This window comes from Lissotriton helveticus, chromosome 5_1, assembly GCF_964261635.1.
Source record: "Lissotriton helveticus chromosome 5_1, aLisHel1.1, whole genome shotgun sequence".
Classification (NCBI taxonomy): Eukaryota; Metazoa; Chordata; class Amphibia; order Caudata; family Salamandridae; genus Lissotriton; species Lissotriton helveticus.
This window is the reverse complement of record NC_136065.1, coordinates 1,358,695,260-1,358,713,803: the sequence shown is the minus strand read 5'-3', so window position 1 is coordinate 1,358,713,803 and position 18,544 is coordinate 1,358,695,260. Positions and strand designations below refer to the sequence as shown.

Here is an 18,544-nt window from a genome sequence, read left to right as displayed (position 1 = left end):
CCCCCAAGAATATCTTATTCAGAGGGGTGACAGGCAGTACAGAGAGGGGGTGGTTTGGCCATTATTAGCAACTAGTGTCTTACGACAGCTTTCCCAGGGATCCAGGGCATTTCATCTGGTCACTCCTGAGCTGCTGACACAGGCATGTCTGGCTCACCCTTGCATCCTGACAGGAGACTTAGAAAGGGATTCAGAGCTGGTGCATCAGTGGCTGTCGGAGAGGATGGATGATCTTGCCCCAGTGAGGCCTCCTCGTAATACCGTAAAACGGGCGTCCGCCCCCTGGTTCACCGAAGCACTGGCGGTCTCACGGCGGCAGTGTAAGGTGGCAGAAAGAGCGTGGCGTGCGCAGTACGATCCAGAGGCCAAACTCGTCTATAGAGCATCTGTCAAAGCCTATCATCGAGATATTCTCTCCGAGAAGAGAGGCTACTTCTCCAGAAAAATCGAGAGTGCTTCGAATTCTTGTAAGGAGCTGTTTGCCGTCGTGAGGGAATTTACGGCCCCACGTGTTCCTTTGACCCGGGCACTCCCCACGGAGGCTTGGGTGAGTGCTCTTGCTGATTTCTTTACTACCAAGATTAGGCGGATTCAGGACTCCTTTCCCTTGTCTGGGCCTGCTGTTTCTGATCTCTTGGAGGTTGCCCCGGTCTCCTCTCTTAGCGCAGATCCGGTGCTGACAGATTTTCCACCACTCCTTGCCTCTGCATCACTGGACCTGTTGGCTCGCCTCAAATCGGGCTCTCCCCGTGATGCATGCCCGGCCAAATTTTTGGCTAAAATGGCAGGAGTTATCAATCCCATTGTCAACCCTCTTTTGAACTGCTCCCTCAGTGAGGGTGTAGTCCCCCAGCTTTGGAAGCAGGCAATGATTATACCTCTGCTCAAAAAGCCTGGTTTGGACACGGAGGTTTTGGCGAATTATAGGCCAATTTCGCTCTTGCCTGCCTTTACCAAGATCCTCGAGAAGCACGTGCATAAGGTGCTCTCCGAGTACCTGGAATCACATGATTTACTCCACCCTACTCAATCCGGCTTCCGTACGAACCTAAGCACTGAGACAGCGCCTTTGGAAGTCTCGGAGGCTATTAAGGAGGTGCTGGACTCAGGCGGCAGGGCGATGTTAGTGATGCTCGACTTGTCGGCGGCCTTCGACACCGTCCCTCACGAGGGTCTCTTGGCCAGACTTTATGGGATCGGCCTGAGGGGGACGGTGTTCAGCTGGTTTCGATCTTTCCTTGCTGGCCGCCGACAAACGGTCTGGGCCTCCTCTGGCTCCGCTGAGATGCCGCCATTGGGTGTTGGAGTCCCTCAGGACTCAGTTCTGAGCCCGACGCTCTTTAACATCTTCATGACTCCTCTGGCGGCACTGGCGGAGTCTTTCGGGGCTCAGATCGTGTCCTACGCCGACGATACCCAGCTCCTCTTTACATGCCCAAAGGGTGTGGAGTTTGACGGAGAGAGTATCCAGGGTTGCCTTGGGGCCGTTTTTAACTGGTTCCATCTTAACGGCCTCAAGTGCAACTCGGATAAATCAGAGGTACTCTTCTTCGGATGCAGCTCGGATCCAGAGTGGCAGGAATGGTGGCCGGAGAACATGTTTCCACCTTCAGGTTCTTCCCAGGTGGCCAAGAACCTGGGTATTAAGATCGATAAGGACCTGTCTTTGCGTTCTCAGGTAATCGGTCTCACTGGTACCTGTTTCGGTTTGCTCCGGATGCTCCGCAAGTTTCTTCCCATCCTTTCGGAAGACCACAGGAAGGTTACGGTACAGGCGATAATCGGTTCTAGGCTAGATTATTCCAACATTCTGTATCTTGGCCTACCGGAGTATCTGCTACAACGACTGCAGGTGGTCCAGAATTCGGCAGCTCGGGCCATTTTCGGTCTATCAGGCCGGGCTCGAACTTCTGGTCTCCTGCAGGCTCTTCACTGGCTCCCTATCCGGAAGCGGATAACCTTTAAGGCCCTGACCTTGGCTCATAAAGCTCTTTATGCGTCAGGAGCAAATACCTCCGTAAAAGGGTAGCTTTCTATCACCCTACAAGATCTCTGAGGTCTGGATCCTTGTTTCTTGCGGCGGTCCCTCGGATTAAGAGGGCTCGCATAGGAGGCCGCTCTTTCAGACTGTTGGCGCCCCAGCTCTGGAACACTTTACCACTGACATTGCGCAGCACCTCCAACCTACTGATGTTTAGGAAGGGCCTTAAAACCTGGCTTTTTGCTGCCTAGCTTTGGTCTCCTAGGCGAGTCTGTAGCCCCCTGTCTTTCCGTTTCTGCCCTGTCTTTTAGCTGTGTTGTGTTTTTGGTATGTAGTGAAAAGCGCCGGGACGCTCTTTGAGTAGCCGTGCGCTATATAAAACAATTATAACATAACATAACATAACATTATTCATCGGGACTCCATCAAATGCACCATATTCGAGCTCACAGATATAAAGGGGGCAGAAAGCATGGGTTTCTGCATTCAAATAAATGAGGAAAACACATTTGCTGGTGTCCTAATTTATCGTCCACCTGGACCACAGAAAGATTTTTTGGAAAGCTTTGAGGAAGCACTCAGCAACCTAACTCTCAAATTAGCTAATTTCACAGTACTAGGCGACCTGAACCTTCACCTCGATAAAATTAATGACCCTAATGCAATTTGGCTCAGAGACCTAACTAACATCCTGGGACTCACAATACTGACCAAAGAACCCACACATAAAGCTGGTCACATTCTAGACTGTATCTGTACTAAAAATAAAACGTTGACAGTCGAATCCCCTCAGATTCAAACTTGGACGGACCATTGGTTGGTCCCTTTCAATCTGACTACTAATAAGAGAAGGGCCAAAACAGTAAATAGGAAAATTGATATCCAGATAAAGAGAGACTGGAATAAAATAAAAAACTCCCCTAATCTGCACCTTATTGCCGAAGAAACTAAACCATCTTTGACTGGTAACACTGAAACAGACTACAATATTTTCTGCAATTGGGTCACAGACTTCTGTGGACCAGCTGACATGGAAAAAATAAGTAAAAAGCGGAATAAAAAGTCCGCCCCTTGGTTCTCTCTCCCTCTAAAAGAAAAACATAATGAGGTCAGGGCCCTGGAAAAGAAATGGCGACGTACTTATCAAACAGACAAACTCATTACTTATAAAACCTCTAGGAGACAATATCACACAATGATAAAAAACGCAAAAAAAGATTACTTTCTAGAAGCCATCAACCTCTCAAACAACAAACAGAAAGACATTTTCAAAATAGTCAATGACTTTATGAACCCCAGATTCCTCAGACAAGAGATCCCACCATCACTCTCACTATGTAATTCCATAGCAAACTACTTCGAACAGAAAATACTTAATCTTACCAAAGATTTCCCTGACCCTCTAGAGTCTGTTTCTGTTGAAAAAACTAACTTAATGAATAATAAAATCAAGTTACATTCTTTTTCCCCTGTTAGTCTTGATGAAACCCGTCAGGCTATTCTCTCCAGTAAGTCAGGTTCCCCTTTCGATCCCTGCCCCCCTCTGCTTCTACAAGCTCTAGTGGACACTGTAAATCCAAGCATTAATGCTATTATCAATTCCTCCTTGACCACTGCCGCCATTCCATCCACATGGAAATTAGCAGCTGTAAAACCTTTACAAAAAAAACCCTAGCTGATCCCACCACACTCTCTAACCTCCGCCCTATTTCACTGCTCCCACTCCTCTTCAAACTTACGGAAGCAGCAGTAAACAAACAACTGACCAGGTACTTGGAGGATAACGACATCCTACATCCTAATCAAGCAGGTTTTAGAGCTAAACACTCCACGGAGTCAGCATTGCTTCACACGGTGGAAACACTTAAGACAGCAATGGATCAAGGAAAAAAGGCTGTCCTGGTTCTGCTGGATCTATCGGCGGCCTTTGATACGGTCTCACACCCCGTATTAATTGGCCGCCTAGCAGAATCAGGAATAGCAGGAACTGCTCTTGAATGGCTGAAAACTTTTCTCAGCCATAGGAAGCAAGTAACAATACTACTGCTCGGATGAAAAAGCGTTAAAAACAGGGTACCACAGGGCTCCAGCCTGAGTCCAATACTTTTTAACCTTTACATGACCCCTTTGATAGAGCTGATTTCATCCTTCCACATCAGCACAGTATCCTATGCTGATGATACTCAGCTCATCCTCATCCTGGACAATAACACCACTAAGGCAGAGGAAAACTTGAGAGACTGTCTGACCGCAACTTTTGAATGGATGAGAAATCACCATCTCAAATGCAATTCAGGTAAGACTGAAATTCTCCCTTTTGGCCAAAAAAAATCTCTTTTCCCCCAAAGACTGGTGGCCTCAGGATGCGGAAGTCCCCACAAATACCATCACAACTGTCCGTAACCTTGGGATACGGTTCGATGAGGCACTATCTTTCAGACAACAAGCAGGCACTGTGGCAGGATCCTGTTTTAATATAATCAAAGGCATTAGAAGGTTTTTTGACCTTCTCCCTCTGACAGCCAGGAAGACGGTAGCGGTGGCTCTTATCACATCTCGTCTGGACTACTGCAACAGTCTTTATGCAGGTTCCAGCAAGGCTGCACTGCATAAACTGCAGATTGTCCAGAACGCCACCGCCCGTCTTGTGCTGAGATGGCCCAGGAAATCTTCTGCCTCAGCAGCACTCAAGATATTGCACTAGCTATCCATTCACAAGAGGGTATTATTTAAAATCTTAGTGATCACCTTTAGGGCCTACCACCAGTTGGGTCCCACCTATCTGTCCAAAAGGTTTGGGAGATATGCACCCTCTCGTTCACTTAGATCTTCCAACCTTAACCTATTGACGACTCCTAAATTCAGACTTACTACAAAAGGAGGAAAATCCCTTGGAGTACTAGGAGCTAGAGCCTGGAACAAACTTCCACCTCAAATGCGTCAGATCCCGTCAGAGAATCTCTTTTGAAAAGCTCTTAAAACATGGATCTTTAAAAACACTGACACCTTCTATTTTTCTCTAATTTAAATTCCCTCTTCCAGGCATATGAGATGCTTCCCTACTGAGTTCCCCTTTGCTCACTGATGTCCATCTCTCTGTGACTTGAATGCTTAGCGCCAAGATGCTCCGTGGAGTGTAAGTTGCGCTTTATAAAAACAACAATACAATACAATACAATACAATACAATACAATACAATACCTCACAGGAAGAATCCAGAGATTCTGTCTCCCACCATTCACCTCGGATTCCAAGGAGACCATCTGCAGAGTCCCATAAGGATCATCACTCACCCCCACTCTATTCAACAGATACATGACCCCCTGGCCAACACCGTCAGATCGCACGGACTCAACATCATATCCTATGCCGACGACACCCAGATCATCTTCTCACTGTCACAAGACCTCTCCACCACCAGAACCAACTTCCACATATTTATGATGAACGTCGCCGGCTGGATGAAGGACAACTGTCTCAGCTCAAATCGGACAAGACAGAAGTCCTCATCTTTAGGAATAACCCTTTGCAATGGAAAAACACTTGGTGGCCTGCTGAACTTGACCCTTCTCCTGCCCCGACAGACCACACCGGCAACCTTGGCCTCATCTTGGACAGCAAGTTATCTATGCAAAAACAGTTAAACGCAGTCTTATCCAGCTGCTTTCACACCCTATGCATTCTCTGTAAGATTTTGAGGTGGCACTGAATCACCAACAGAAGGACCATCACTCAAGCAAGGTTGGACTACCGTAATACCCTTTACGCAGGAATCACTGCACGCCTCCTAAAGAGACTACAGACAATTCAAAACACAGCAGCAAGACTCATCCTTGACCTCCCCAGACGGACTCACATCACTCCGCACCTCAAGAACATACACTGGCTCCCGATCCAGAAGAGATGTCAGTTCAAGATGCTGACCCACGCATACAAAGCCCTTCCACCAACCAACCATACACCTGTGATCCGCCTCCCTTTTCCTGACAAACACCCCCTGGATCTGCCGATCCAACAGTAGAGGACGCTCCTTATATCACCTCGTGGCCTAAGCCTGGGATGACCTTTCCCTGCATCTCTAGAATGCCGATAGCTCCAGGATTTCAGGAAAGGACTCAATACATTGTTGTTCGAATGAAGAAGGTCCCACGTAGCAGCTAGCAACTTCAGCATCTTCAGACCCTCACAAGTGATTTTACACGCTTTGTAAATTCTGATTGATTAATTGATCGACCTCTCAGAGAGGCTCTTCTATGCACAGTTTTGTTCTTAAGGATGCCCCGGTCTCTCATTCACTTCCCCCAACTCACTGAAATGGCTTTTATGGGAAAAGCGCACATTTCATGGTGAAGCTCTGGGCAGGGCTGGGCTGGGCAGGGCTACTGGAATTCTGCAGCAGGTGAGGACCGAATTATGCGGTAGGGTTTGCTAGATTATGCAGCAAGAAAAAGAGAATTATGCAGCATAGGCAGCATATTTTGTCATAGTATTACCTAATTATTTTATAATTTTTAGACATGTTAACATTATCTGGGCAAATGTTTTAATTCATTAGTATCACTCAAACACCCAACGACATCAATAAGCAATTGAAAGATGGCCAGTCAATCTTTGTGAGCGGACTTTCACTGCACAGCAAGAACTATTTCTGATTTTTTAGTAATGTTTGATCTGTTTGAGTCAGAAACCATTTTATTTGTTAAAATCTATAAATTATGCAGCAGATGATAGTTTATGTGGGAAGTGTGGGAAATCCATAGGTAAGGTAACACAGCCACAAAATCACATAATTCCAGTGACCCTGGCTTTGGGATGGGCCCTGTGTCTCCCTCATTTTGCAGCAGCTTCTATGCTCTTAACTAGACAGCTTCATTAACACCCCCTGTATTTTACAAAAGTGGGGTGGTGGTCCTACAGGAGGCCAGGATTTGAGTTGTAATTGTTTAACAATGGGGGTGGAACAGGCCCGGCTCTGTAGACTTTGGGGCAAATGAACACACTAGTTCACCCAGACAAACCTTTTAAAGGTCCTGGCCTGTCTGGAATTAAATCACCATGCCCCACCAACCTCTCCATGTAAAATCATTTGAGCCTGGGACTTTTTTTTAACTCTCTGCTGTAATTCCTATAGGAAAATCATAAAGTGTATTCTACAAGGTAGTAGTTGTGGATGAGCCAAAGAGGCCCAGTGCAACTCATTAGGTCCCCCATAAGACAGTGAGCACTATTTTTACTTTATAATGGGTTTAGAGGTCACCTACTGGATTCCATTGGTTGACTTCACTGCCCCTCTCATTTCCTTTCTTCTTACTGGTCAGCTTCTGTAGGCTTTCCTTTCTCTTGTGGTTGTGCCTCACCCAGAGCATACTAAGTTAAGATGAGTACTGAACTCATCCAGTTGCGCACTGTGCACTTGGTGTTGATCCTACACCTTAAATATTTGAATTTTTACACAATTTCAAACTATGTTAAACAGTTATTTATTTTCATAATCTGTTTCTATGATTAATTCAACACAAATTTCATCTTACAATCAATTTGCTTATTCAAAAAGCCATGTAATCACAATACTTCATTCAATAACATTATATCAATGTTTTAACAGTTCATCAGAAATGAGCTGTTTTTGCTCCTGGCCCAATGCATTTCGGTACCCTTTGGTACCTTCATCAGGGGCTGATCTAGAAAGTAAAAGGCATAGTGTAAGAGTTCTGTTGTTTTATGGATGTTAGGGGAGTGGTGTTGAAAATGATGATAACTCATACCTGGTTGATGACTATATTGTGTCAGCTGCAAAGTAATCACAATACTGCATGTTGAAAGAATCTTCTATACAAAACGATCGGTCTGGGTACTGTTGAATGCTAAAGTCTTACCTAATGTTAATCGCTTTTAAGTTCAGATTAAGTTGGAAGTTGGTTTTATTTAAGGCATCTTTTCATCTTTCCCACAGCCTTATGAGATTCAGGCAATACTTAACATTAGGTAAGACTTTAGCATTCAACAGTACCCAGACCGATCGTTTTGTATAGAAGATTCTTTCAACATGCAGTATTGTGATTACTTTGCAGCTGACACAATATAGTCATCAACCAGGTATGAGTTATCATCATTTTCAACACCACTCCCCTAACATCCATAAAACAACAGAACTCTTACACTATGCCTTTTACTTTCTAGATCATCCCCTGATGAAGGTACCAAAGGGTACCGAAATGCATTGGGCCAGGAGCAAAAACAGCTGACTTCTGATGAACTGTTAAAACATTGATATAATGTTATTGAATGAAGTATTGTGATTACATGGCTTTTTGAATAAGCAAATTGATTGTAAGATGAAATTTGTGTTGAATTAATCATAGAAACAGATTATGAAAATAAATAACTGTTTAACATAGTTTGAAATTGTGTAAAAATTCAAATATTTAAGGTGTAGGATCAACACCAAGTGCACAGTGCGCAACTGGATGAGTTCAGTACTCATCTTAACTTAGCTTTCTCTAAAACAGGCGTGACGAACCTTAGCAGTTGCAGCACCATTAGAATAAATTGAAAAATACCATATCACGTGTGCTCCTCACTCCCTTATTTACTGTACTCACCCAGAGCATAGACACATTATCATGTCTTTCACAGCTCACTTTTTCTGGCACTTCTGTGTTCTTTTTGTTGAAGCACTCTACAAGAGTGTGTGTGCTTTCTAACAATTTCCCTCATGCTTTTCCCCATGTCTATCCCCCATTTTCTCCTGCCCACTCATCATTTTCCTTGATGCCCGAGGAGCCCCTCCCGCCAACCCTCTATTGTGCATGTGCTTCCCACAGCCCCTTCCGCCCACATTTTGTGGTCCATGTGCTTTTTTGTTTCCTTCTCCAGTCCCAGGCCCCAACCGCCTGTGTGCATGTGCTTAACACAATCCCTCTTGCCCGCCATCTATAGTTTGAGTGTTTGCTTCAGCCTCTCCTACTCATCCTCGATTACTCATGTGCTTGACACATCCCTCCCGCCCACCGCAATTTTCCGTGTGTTCCTCATGCTCTCTCACCTGTCCTCACCCTACCAGTGCGCTTCTTTCACTCTCCCACTTCTCATCATTTTTTCCAAGAAAGGGGACGTGATTGGGAGTTCGAGACAACACACAAGGTGGAAGGATGCAGGTGGGGGAAAGTACAGGCGAGGGGTGATGGGAAGCACACAGAAGAAAATAATAATAAAAACAGGCGCTATGACGCGGCCAGGGTTACTGCCCTTTTAAAAAAAATTAAGCACATAAATGTTGGCCACATCATAACACTTTCTAAAAATTAGTTTTAGCCATGCTGTTCAGTACCCATGCATGACTAGAAATCATTGCCAAAGCCAATAGTTCAAATAGGTGAGACCTATTGGTTTTGCTCATGCTTGTTTGCAAGTAGAGCTTACCAGACAGCAAAGACATTATTGAAGATTACAACACACCAATTGCTTATCATTCTTTGCCATTATCATCGCTCTCATTTGCTTGCTTATTATTTGATGCAAAAAAGAACAATTTATTTATTTGAAGCTTGTAGAGCGCGCAGCTACCTCCGGCGGAGGTGTCCCGGCGCTAGATTTACATGATTATCCCCCTAAAGAAAAAACCAGACATATATCCTACAGAGGGACTAGAAGAGTACAATGGTCTGATAATACCAAGCCCTAACGCTTGGTGAACAACCAGGTCTTGAGTTTGCGTCGAAAGGCAGGCTCAGATTCGCAAAACCTGAGATCAAGTGGGAGGCTGTTCCAGAGCTTGGCGGCAGTAACGGTGAAAGATCTGCCGCCGCTCCGAGAAAGCCTGAATCTTGGTACCATCAGTAGACGAAGGCTGTTGGATCTCAGATGCCTGACTGAAGCAGAGATTTTGAGACGTTTTCTCAGATAGAACGGGCCAATTCCATGAATAGCACGAAATGTCAGGGTCAAAATTTTAAAATCAATGCGTCGTAGAATAGGGAGCCAGTGAAACTCTTCTCGGTAGGCTCTGACTGAAGTACGGGCGGGGATATTACCAATGAGCCGGGCTGCCGCGTTTTGAACTATTTGCAGACGGTCGATCAGGTAGAGGGGGGCACCTGCATATAGACTGTTAGCATAGTCTAGGTGGGTGGTGATGAGTGCCTGGACCACAGTTTTGCGTGAAGATTGAGGGAGGAAGGGGAAAATTTTCCTGATCATACGTAATTTGGAGAAACAGGCCCCTACTACTTTATTGACTTGGGCACTTCCAGACAGAGAGTTGTCAAAAGTAAAACCAAGGTTACGAGCTGCTTGAACAGGAGTGGGTGGGGGATTCAAGATAGTAGGCCACCAAAGGTTTGCAGGGGGGGGGGATTTTTTGCTGAAAAAAAGGACCTCCGTTTTATCGGTGTTGAGGGCAAGATGATTGGCTGACATCCAAGTGCAGATGTTGCCAAGGCAGTTTCTAAAGTTGGAAAAGAGGGAGTCAGAATGGTCTCGAAAGGAAAAGATAAGCTGAGTATCATCAGCATAGGAGACCACCCTGACACCCCAGGACTCAACTACCTTGGCCAGAGGAGCCACATAAGCATTGAATAATAAAGGGCTTAAAGCAGAGCCCTGGGGCACTCCGCACAGGAGGGGTTTGTCCTCAGATTCAAAAGGGTGCAACGTAACCCTTTGAGAACGGCTGGACAGAAAGGAAGTGATCCAGGCCAGCACTGTCCCACCAACCCCAAGCTGTAGTAAACGGGTGGTAAGTTTTTTATGGGAAACAGTGTCGAAAGCAGCGGATAGGTCGAGGAGGACCAACATGGCCTCCTCGCCCCTATCCACTGATTCCCTGATGATTTCTGAGACTTCAAGCAGCGCTGTCTCAGTACTATAGCCGGTTCTAAAGCCGGACTGAGAGTCGTGCAACAGCTGGTTTGACTCAAGGTACAGTGCCAACTGTTTCTGTACCACCTTCTCCAGAATCTTGGCAGGTTTAGGCAAGAGTGAAATAGGTCGATAGTTGCTAAATAGTAAAGGGTCGGCACCGGCTTTTTTCAATATGGGGACAAGCCTAGCCTGTTTCCACACTGAGGGGAACTGGCCGCGCGACAAAGAAGCATTCCAGATGGAAAGAAACGGGTTCACTAAAATGGGGGCAAGAATGCCCATGACTTTGGCCGGGACTAAGTCCAGGGGGGAACCCGACTTAATGTTGCGTAGCAAAACTAACGCCAGATCTGGAGTTAGCTCACTGAAAGAATTAAGAGAGCAGGAGAGGTGACAGGGGCGATCTTCGGGGTGATTAGGAGTCGTCACTGCAAAGGAGGAGGAGAGTTTAACTATCTTCTCCTGAAAATAATCAGACAGTCCATTGCAGAGCTCTTGAGTGGGGGTACAAAGGGATTTCAAAGCAGGGGGGTTTACAAAATCTTTCACAATGGAGAAGAGAGTTTTAGAGGAATTCTGCGCCTGTTGAATAAGATTAGAAAAATAAACTCTCATAGCAGAGCGTAAGAGTTTGCGAAATTTATTCAGGGCAGCTTTGTACGCCAATTTGGCCAAGGGATCGAAGTTCTGTCTCCATTTACGTTCCAGCTGCTTACACTTGCTCTTTTCCTCACGCAACGACGGGGAAAACCAAGGGGCAGAGGGACGGGATCTAAAGGAAGTAAGAGGAACAAGGAACAATGGGCAGAATGCTGAACAGTGTCAAACATTCACCCTAGTACAGAGAACTGTACCAAACTGGGGTGGTGTTGTGAGCAAAAGAACCATGATTAAACCCAGATCCTTGTGACTGGGGACAAATGTTTGCATTGTTCAGTATTCTGTCCATCATTTGTTCCTTTTGCGTATTATTTGATGGCTGCCCTTGTGAATTCTGTGATTGTTTGTCCTCTGCAGCATAGCCTTTTCATCATCCTCTTGACTGCCTGTGTTTTGTCCTTCATTTGCTCTCTTTAGGGAACTTCTTTTTTCTTTTTGGTTTAGTGCTCCATCAGAGTGCTTGTCTTTTTCTAGCTCTCTTCTCGGTGTGTTTCTCTCTTTCCTGCTAACAAAAAGTATCCTTCCCAGTGCTCTGTGTTGAAGCTCTCGGCCCCGGGCTGCTCGCTCTTTGTTCAGGGTCCCTCTCCCCTGACCTCCATGGTGCGGTCTCGCTTCACTGCTTCTTCTCCTGCCTCCTATGTTGCTCTCTCCCTCATGCCCCTGCCCGCTCTCTATTGCTTTCCCCCAATCCGACCGTGCACTCACTCCTCCATTGCCCCCACCTTTGCAGTTCTGTTTTTAAAAGGTACTTTTTAAATGTATATTTGTTTGAGGTCCAGGCGGCATGTAACTGCTAGCCTTCCGAAAAAGTGCTTTCTGGCACTTACAATTTATTTTTGTATTGCCTGATCGTAGGTTAGTCAATAAATAATAAAAGAAAAAGACGTGATTTATTCTCTAAGTGTGTCTGTTCATACATGATGAAAGATGTGCGCGCCTAGAGAATGACATGACCCCCAACAACGGCGGCGTCATTGCACCTGTTACGTTTTTTGCTAATGCTGAACAGAACCGGCCAAAGGTATTGCTTTTCATCTGTGCTGTTCAACATCACCAAAAATCATTAACAAAGCCAGCAGGTCCCAACAGCGAGACCTACTGGAATGGCAAATGCTCGTTAAGTGTATCCTTAATTCATAGCAGTTCCACAGTTGCCACTAAGGCAACATTTTATGTGAGTGTTCAATTAAATGGTTAACGTATTGTGATTTACGTAATTTTTAATGTTGTTTACCAGGGCAAAGGAAGTAAGTTTTCCACGTAGAGGTAAGGAAAAACACTTCTGCCTGTACTGCAAGGAGTATCAAGCACTGGGAAAGCTAATAGGTCTTGTATTTTAGACTTATTGACTTTGTCTATGTTGTTTGCCAAAGATGTGCAACATTGGCAAAAAAAGTTTTTGGGATAATATTGTGCAGCTCTGGGCAAAAAAAACAAAAAAGGCGCAATGATACATCATAACACAAGCGCACAAAGTGATTTTTTTTTTAATTTGCCATTCCAGGCTGGATTGGTAATAAAAAAAAAATGAAATTTACCTAGCACGAAAGAGCTTTTCTTTAAGGTGGAGGAGACGGCAGCAGCTAGTCATTTTTTTGAACAGTCACATAACATTTAGAGCCTTATTTTGACTTTGGCAGTCTTTGGAGTGGGGCCGCCTTGCCGCCGCCCCACTCCGAGACCTCCAAAGTCAAAATAGCCGGCCCACCGTAGTGGTAATAAGGCCTTTCGCTGTGAAAGCATTGATTTCTCCCTCCTTTGCTGCTTTTCCCTTCTTTTTTCCACCAGACTATATTTTTTGATTTATCCCCTAACCCACTCCTCTCCGCAGGTACTGCTACCTTGCCTTGCAAACATGTTTTAAATGTATTTTAAAAAAGAACCACAGGTTGTGGTGAATGGAGGAGCAGGCGGGGGGCAGGTGGAGGGACGTGGGTGAGGGGGTAAAATGAAAATAAAGTCTGGTGGAAAAGCATGGGAAAAAGCAGCACACTAGGAGAGAGCAACATGCTCATGTGGAGATTGGCAGATCAAAAAAGCATTTGAGAGCGAGCAGCACATGAGGGAGAGACACACAGAGCATGGGGGAGGATACTTGGATGGGTGGAGAAGCACATAAAGAACAGAGCCGGAAAATACATGCACTCTCAGAGAGTGATTAACCAACAAGAAAAAAGTAGTTCCCTAAAACTCAGCCGTGATCAAACACGTCAGCCAATCTAAAACATTGTGAAGAGGATGTACCTCAGGTGAGGGACAAACACAAGAAGAGTAAGGCAAGCCACTGAATAAGAGGCAAACAAAGAAGCGTTGCAATAAAGCCAACCAACAGAAGCTCTGGGCAGGCTGTAAGCCCAGTGTAAGTAACTGGTAAGCCCACAATACGTTTTTGCAGCCTGACAGCTTGAGCTGTCTGGTAGGCAAAACTTTAAAAAGAATCCCATCTGTTTTTACTTGAAGAATAACTGTTAATAAAACTGATTGAAAGACAGAAAAAGCACTGGTTCACAATGGCTGGGTATTGTGAAATCAATTAGAGTGAGACAAATTAGATTCTCGGATTTCCATTACAATTTAATGAAAAGAAAGGAAATGAGAAGAAAATGGAAATGAAATGAAATGAAAAGAAAGGAGAAGATTCACCCAGCTCCAGTCATGAGGCTCAGACTGTAACAGTAACATACATCATAGACACAAACCCAATGAGCCATGCTATCAAAACCCACCTGTTGTTCAAAATATTTAAAATTGTGTTTGATGAGCTGCTTTTATCAAAAACTGGAGAAAATGTGTATGTTAACCCATGTAAACCTATGTAAATTGTTCTAGTAGCATTCCAGTCCATCACTTTAGTTTGTCAGTGTTATTTCAAAAGGACACTCATATTATGCACATCAGTCTTAACCATGCTCCAAAAGAGAACTTCATCCCAAACTCTCTGGAGCATCCCCTCTAAAGAAGCACTGTAAACAAAAAAGCCTAGATTTACTATTATCTTAAATGATGTCTGAAGTTTGTTAACGTATAGTGGGCTACACTACTTTGGAATACCCAAGCCTCGCCATTGTGAAAAGGACCATTCTTCGTCACTGAAAAATATATACCTTGTATTGGGGACCGGGTGAGGGGTGTGACGTCACACGCCTCCTGGAATGGGGGCACTGCGCACACTGAAAGAAAATGAGCCCAACTTGTTGGAAAACTGTAGCCTGAAAACATTTTCTGAATGTATCTGTGACTGTAGCGTGTTGGTGCTAGAGGGTGCTTTTTATTTGTGCCTGTACTTATTTGATGGATTTTCATTGCCATCATCCCTCAGGTGTTCTTATTGCTTGTGTTTCATAATACTCTTAAAGACCCGTGAATTTTATAGCTTTTGCATAATGAAATTCTGTAAAATTTGTAAAGTTAAGGGTGATTAAGGACGTCTTACCACAAAGTGGACATCAATAGCACCTCTAATAGTTTATTATGAATTATATTGCAGTACCCTGTTTGGGTAATTGACATGACAAGTACTAACATGTGTAACAGGTGGGGCAAAATCTAAGTTAGAAAACGAAAATGATGTAAGGATGTGCCATCCAGAGAAATTCCCAGTGGATAAGAAGGGCAGGCTCTAGCTTTTGCATCCGCCATTTGTCTTCCTGTGCAACCGCCAAGACAGCAGCCAGGTGATGCCGGGGGTGCGACAGTGGGCCCAGGAGGCAGCAGTCCTTACGAAGCAGAGCCCATCTTCTCTGACAGATCAGTTTTAGAGACGGAAACTGAACCTGCCCTTCCTCCCGGGCCATGGTTTGAATCCGTAGATGAGCCTCTCCATGAAATTGAAAGCTAGTGAGGATTCTCCTCCAAAGGGTAAAGTGAGAACCTTTTGGCAGCCCATAAACAGGGCATGGTCTGAGTGCTTCCTTCATGTTGAGGGATGCGGATCATAGTTTCCACACAGGGTGAGAACTAGCTCTTACTCCCTCAGACCTGGACAGGGATCTACAGCTCATTCCCCAGGCCCAGTATTTGTTGACGGCAGAGGGCGCGGATCTGTCTCCCTGGCTCCGGGTCAAAGCCTTGGCCTGGTATTGAAAGGCTCTGTGAGCCTCCCCTTAGGAGGAGTGTCTCAGTTGAGGCACAGAAGTGAGTGGGTTTTTAAAGACTATCTGGGTGTCCACTATCGATAGTTGTTTACCGTATAGTGATTCGTGGCTCAGCTGACATCTTTTGATGGAGCCTTGCTTGTAATGAACTCCCATGACCGTTCATTTCTCCTAAAGCAGAGTTGAGTTTGTTTGATGGAGCATCGGGTGCTAAGTCACAAGTGCCAGGGCTTGTCTGCGACGCTGTAATGGATTCTTGAATGTGTTGGAAGTCCATGATCTCGTGCTCCCTCTAAGGGACTGCTGAGATTTTTATAATTGATGCTTGCTTGTGATGCACATGAATACATGGTGTTGCTTGTAGAGAATGGAAGTCCATTTATGGAGTATTGAGTGCCAGGGGCACCAGCAAAAATGAATCGGAGCCTGACAGAGATGTTTGGGTGGAGATTTGCATGTGGGGGAGACCACGGGTCTTATATCCCTTGTGGGACATGGATAAGATATTTTAATGGAGCACTGACTGTGATGGATGCTAATGACAATCTGCTAAGCCCTGACTGATATGCTTTAATAAGGTCTTGTATCTAAAAGGGCCACATGATTATGTCGACCTTCTTCCTTTGATAGACCGCTGAACGCGGTGAGTTCCCAAGTGCACATGGATGTCCTAGGACATTGCCCGGGTCACACAACAAATCACTTCGAGAGTGTGTACGAGGGGGTAATTTTTGTGCTAACAATGGAGCGTTGTCCATTTATTGGTTGGTTATTGAGGCAGGTAGAACAACAATTAGAAAACACCAAACCAAGAACTTCCTATTGAACAGCTGCATGGTCAGGAACCTCTTTAATGATCTTCACTTTTTTTGTATTTGTTACTGTTCCTTCTCTCATTTCTGCTTTTTCCCCTAGATTGACCGTATGAGCTGGCCTGGAGGTGGTATGCGCCAGGTCCCCACTTCTATCTGCAGTCAGCCATGTCGACCTGGTGAACGCAAAAAGTACGTCAAGGGGATGCCCTGCTGCTGGCACTGTGACCCCTGTATTGGTTACCAGTATCTGGCAGATCGCTACACCTGCAAGGTGTGTTCCACTGGCATGCGCCCAAATGAGAACCACACTGCCTGCCTCTTCATTCCCATCGTCAAGCTGGAGTGGAGTTCGCCATGGGCAGTGGTACCAGTCTTCATTGCTATCATGGGGATCATTGCCACCCTCTTTGTTATAGTGACCTTCGTACGCTACAATGACACGCCCATCGTCAAGGCTTCGGGGCGGGAGCTGAGCTATGTGCTGCTCACCGGCATCTTCCTCTGCTATGCAACCACCTTCCTAATGATCGCAGAGCCGGACAAAGGGATTTGCTCCCTGCGGCGCATCTTCTTGGGCCTGGGCATGAGCATCAGCTACGCCGCCTTACTGACCAAAACCAACCGCATCTACCGCATCTTTGAGCAGGGCAAGAAGTCAGTGAGCGCCCCACGCTTCATCAGCCCTGCCTCTCAGCTGGTCATCACTTTCAGCCTTATCTCCTTACAACTCATGGGGGTCTGTATCTGGTTCATTGTGGATCCTTCCCACTCTGTCGTCATTTATGAGGATCAGCGGACTGCGGACCCACGTTTTGCTCAGGGGGTCCTCAAGTGTGATATTTCTGACCTGTCCTTGATCTGTTTGCTGGGCTACAGTATGGTTCTCATGGTGACCTGCACTGTGTATGCCATCAAGACCCGTGGGGTCCCAGAAACCTTCAACGAGGCAAAGCCCATTGGCTTCACCATGTACACAACCTGCATTGTCTGGCTGGCCTTCATCCCCATTTTCTTTGGGACGTCTCAGTCAGCAGAGAAGGTAAGCACATCATTTGCCTTTCCCTTTCCTTGATTCTGCAACTTTCTATTGCTGACGATTACTGACTCTGGAGAGAGCACATCTAATGATCTATCCTGTACCTCACAGGTCTCTTATGCCTTTTTTGATGTATGCTTTAATCCTGCTCAGTTTTACTGTTTTCAAGTTATAATTTATTGTTTTACTCGTCGAATTGTATTTTATTTCCCTGGCTGTATCTCGGCTTATTCCTGCACCGAGGCATCTGGCTTACTTGGTTGCCACATAAGCATTTTGTCAGTTCCCCCGCACAAAGTCACTGTAATTAGGCTTTCGGATGACACAAGTTTATATGTGATTAAACAGGGGCTACTTACTAATCACTATCTGTAGCAGCAGCAACATCTCACATTTACCTGTTTTTTCCCTGGTCCATCAAGACGTGTGCCAGTTGTACGGAGGGAAGTAAACCTTTAAAGCAGAGACTTCGATGGACTCTAGAGGTCTCCATTTTAGGACGGTGGGTGGTCTAGTTCTTAGAATTCACCCTTCTTAGGCATAATGAAGCCTATGTAAGGAATGTCGCGGTGAAGGCAAGCCCGTCTGCACACATCCGTGCCTGACCGCCGCCGGGGACTCTGCCTTTCACACTTTAAAATGGACAGAGAATGTCTCCTACATCAGATTCCAGTGTGGATCTCAGAAACATCAGAGAAGAAGCCACTCATGCTCGTGTCTCCAGACTACTATGCACTATGACATTACCTTTAGAACATGATTTCCCTCACACCTGTGAATACGTATCTTTGTGTACCTTCCCACTACCCATCAGAAAAAATGTAACCCTTTAAACAATAGCATCCACAGGAAGGGACCTTCTAATACAGACTGTGCAGCACATCGAATAACTCCCAACTCTGCTGGCTCACAGCTCCCTCAACCCCCTCAGTTACTTGGGGCCAGATGTATGAAGCTCAAATGGGTTCTCAAACGCCGAAATTCTGCGAATTTCGGCGTTTGCGAACTCATTTGAGCAAAATGGTATGTATGTAGCAAATTTCAGTGCAAAATAAGGAATCGCAAATTTGCGATTCCTTATTTTGCGATTGCATGT

General features: G+C 45.4%; 1 protein-coding gene across 1 annotated transcript in view; it reads left to right on the top strand.

Annotated features, from left to right (window-relative positions):
• Nucleotides 1-18,544, top strand: part of GRM4 (glutamate metabotropic receptor 4) — a 1,152,011-nt gene that overhangs the window by 942,247 nt on the left and 191,220 nt on the right. The window contains exon 8 of the mRNA XM_078644246.1: nt 16,513-17,451. Coding sequence (XP_078500372.1) covers nt 16,513-17,451 — 939 coding nt within the window. The remainder of the gene's footprint in view (nt 1-16,512; nt 17,452-18,544) is intronic.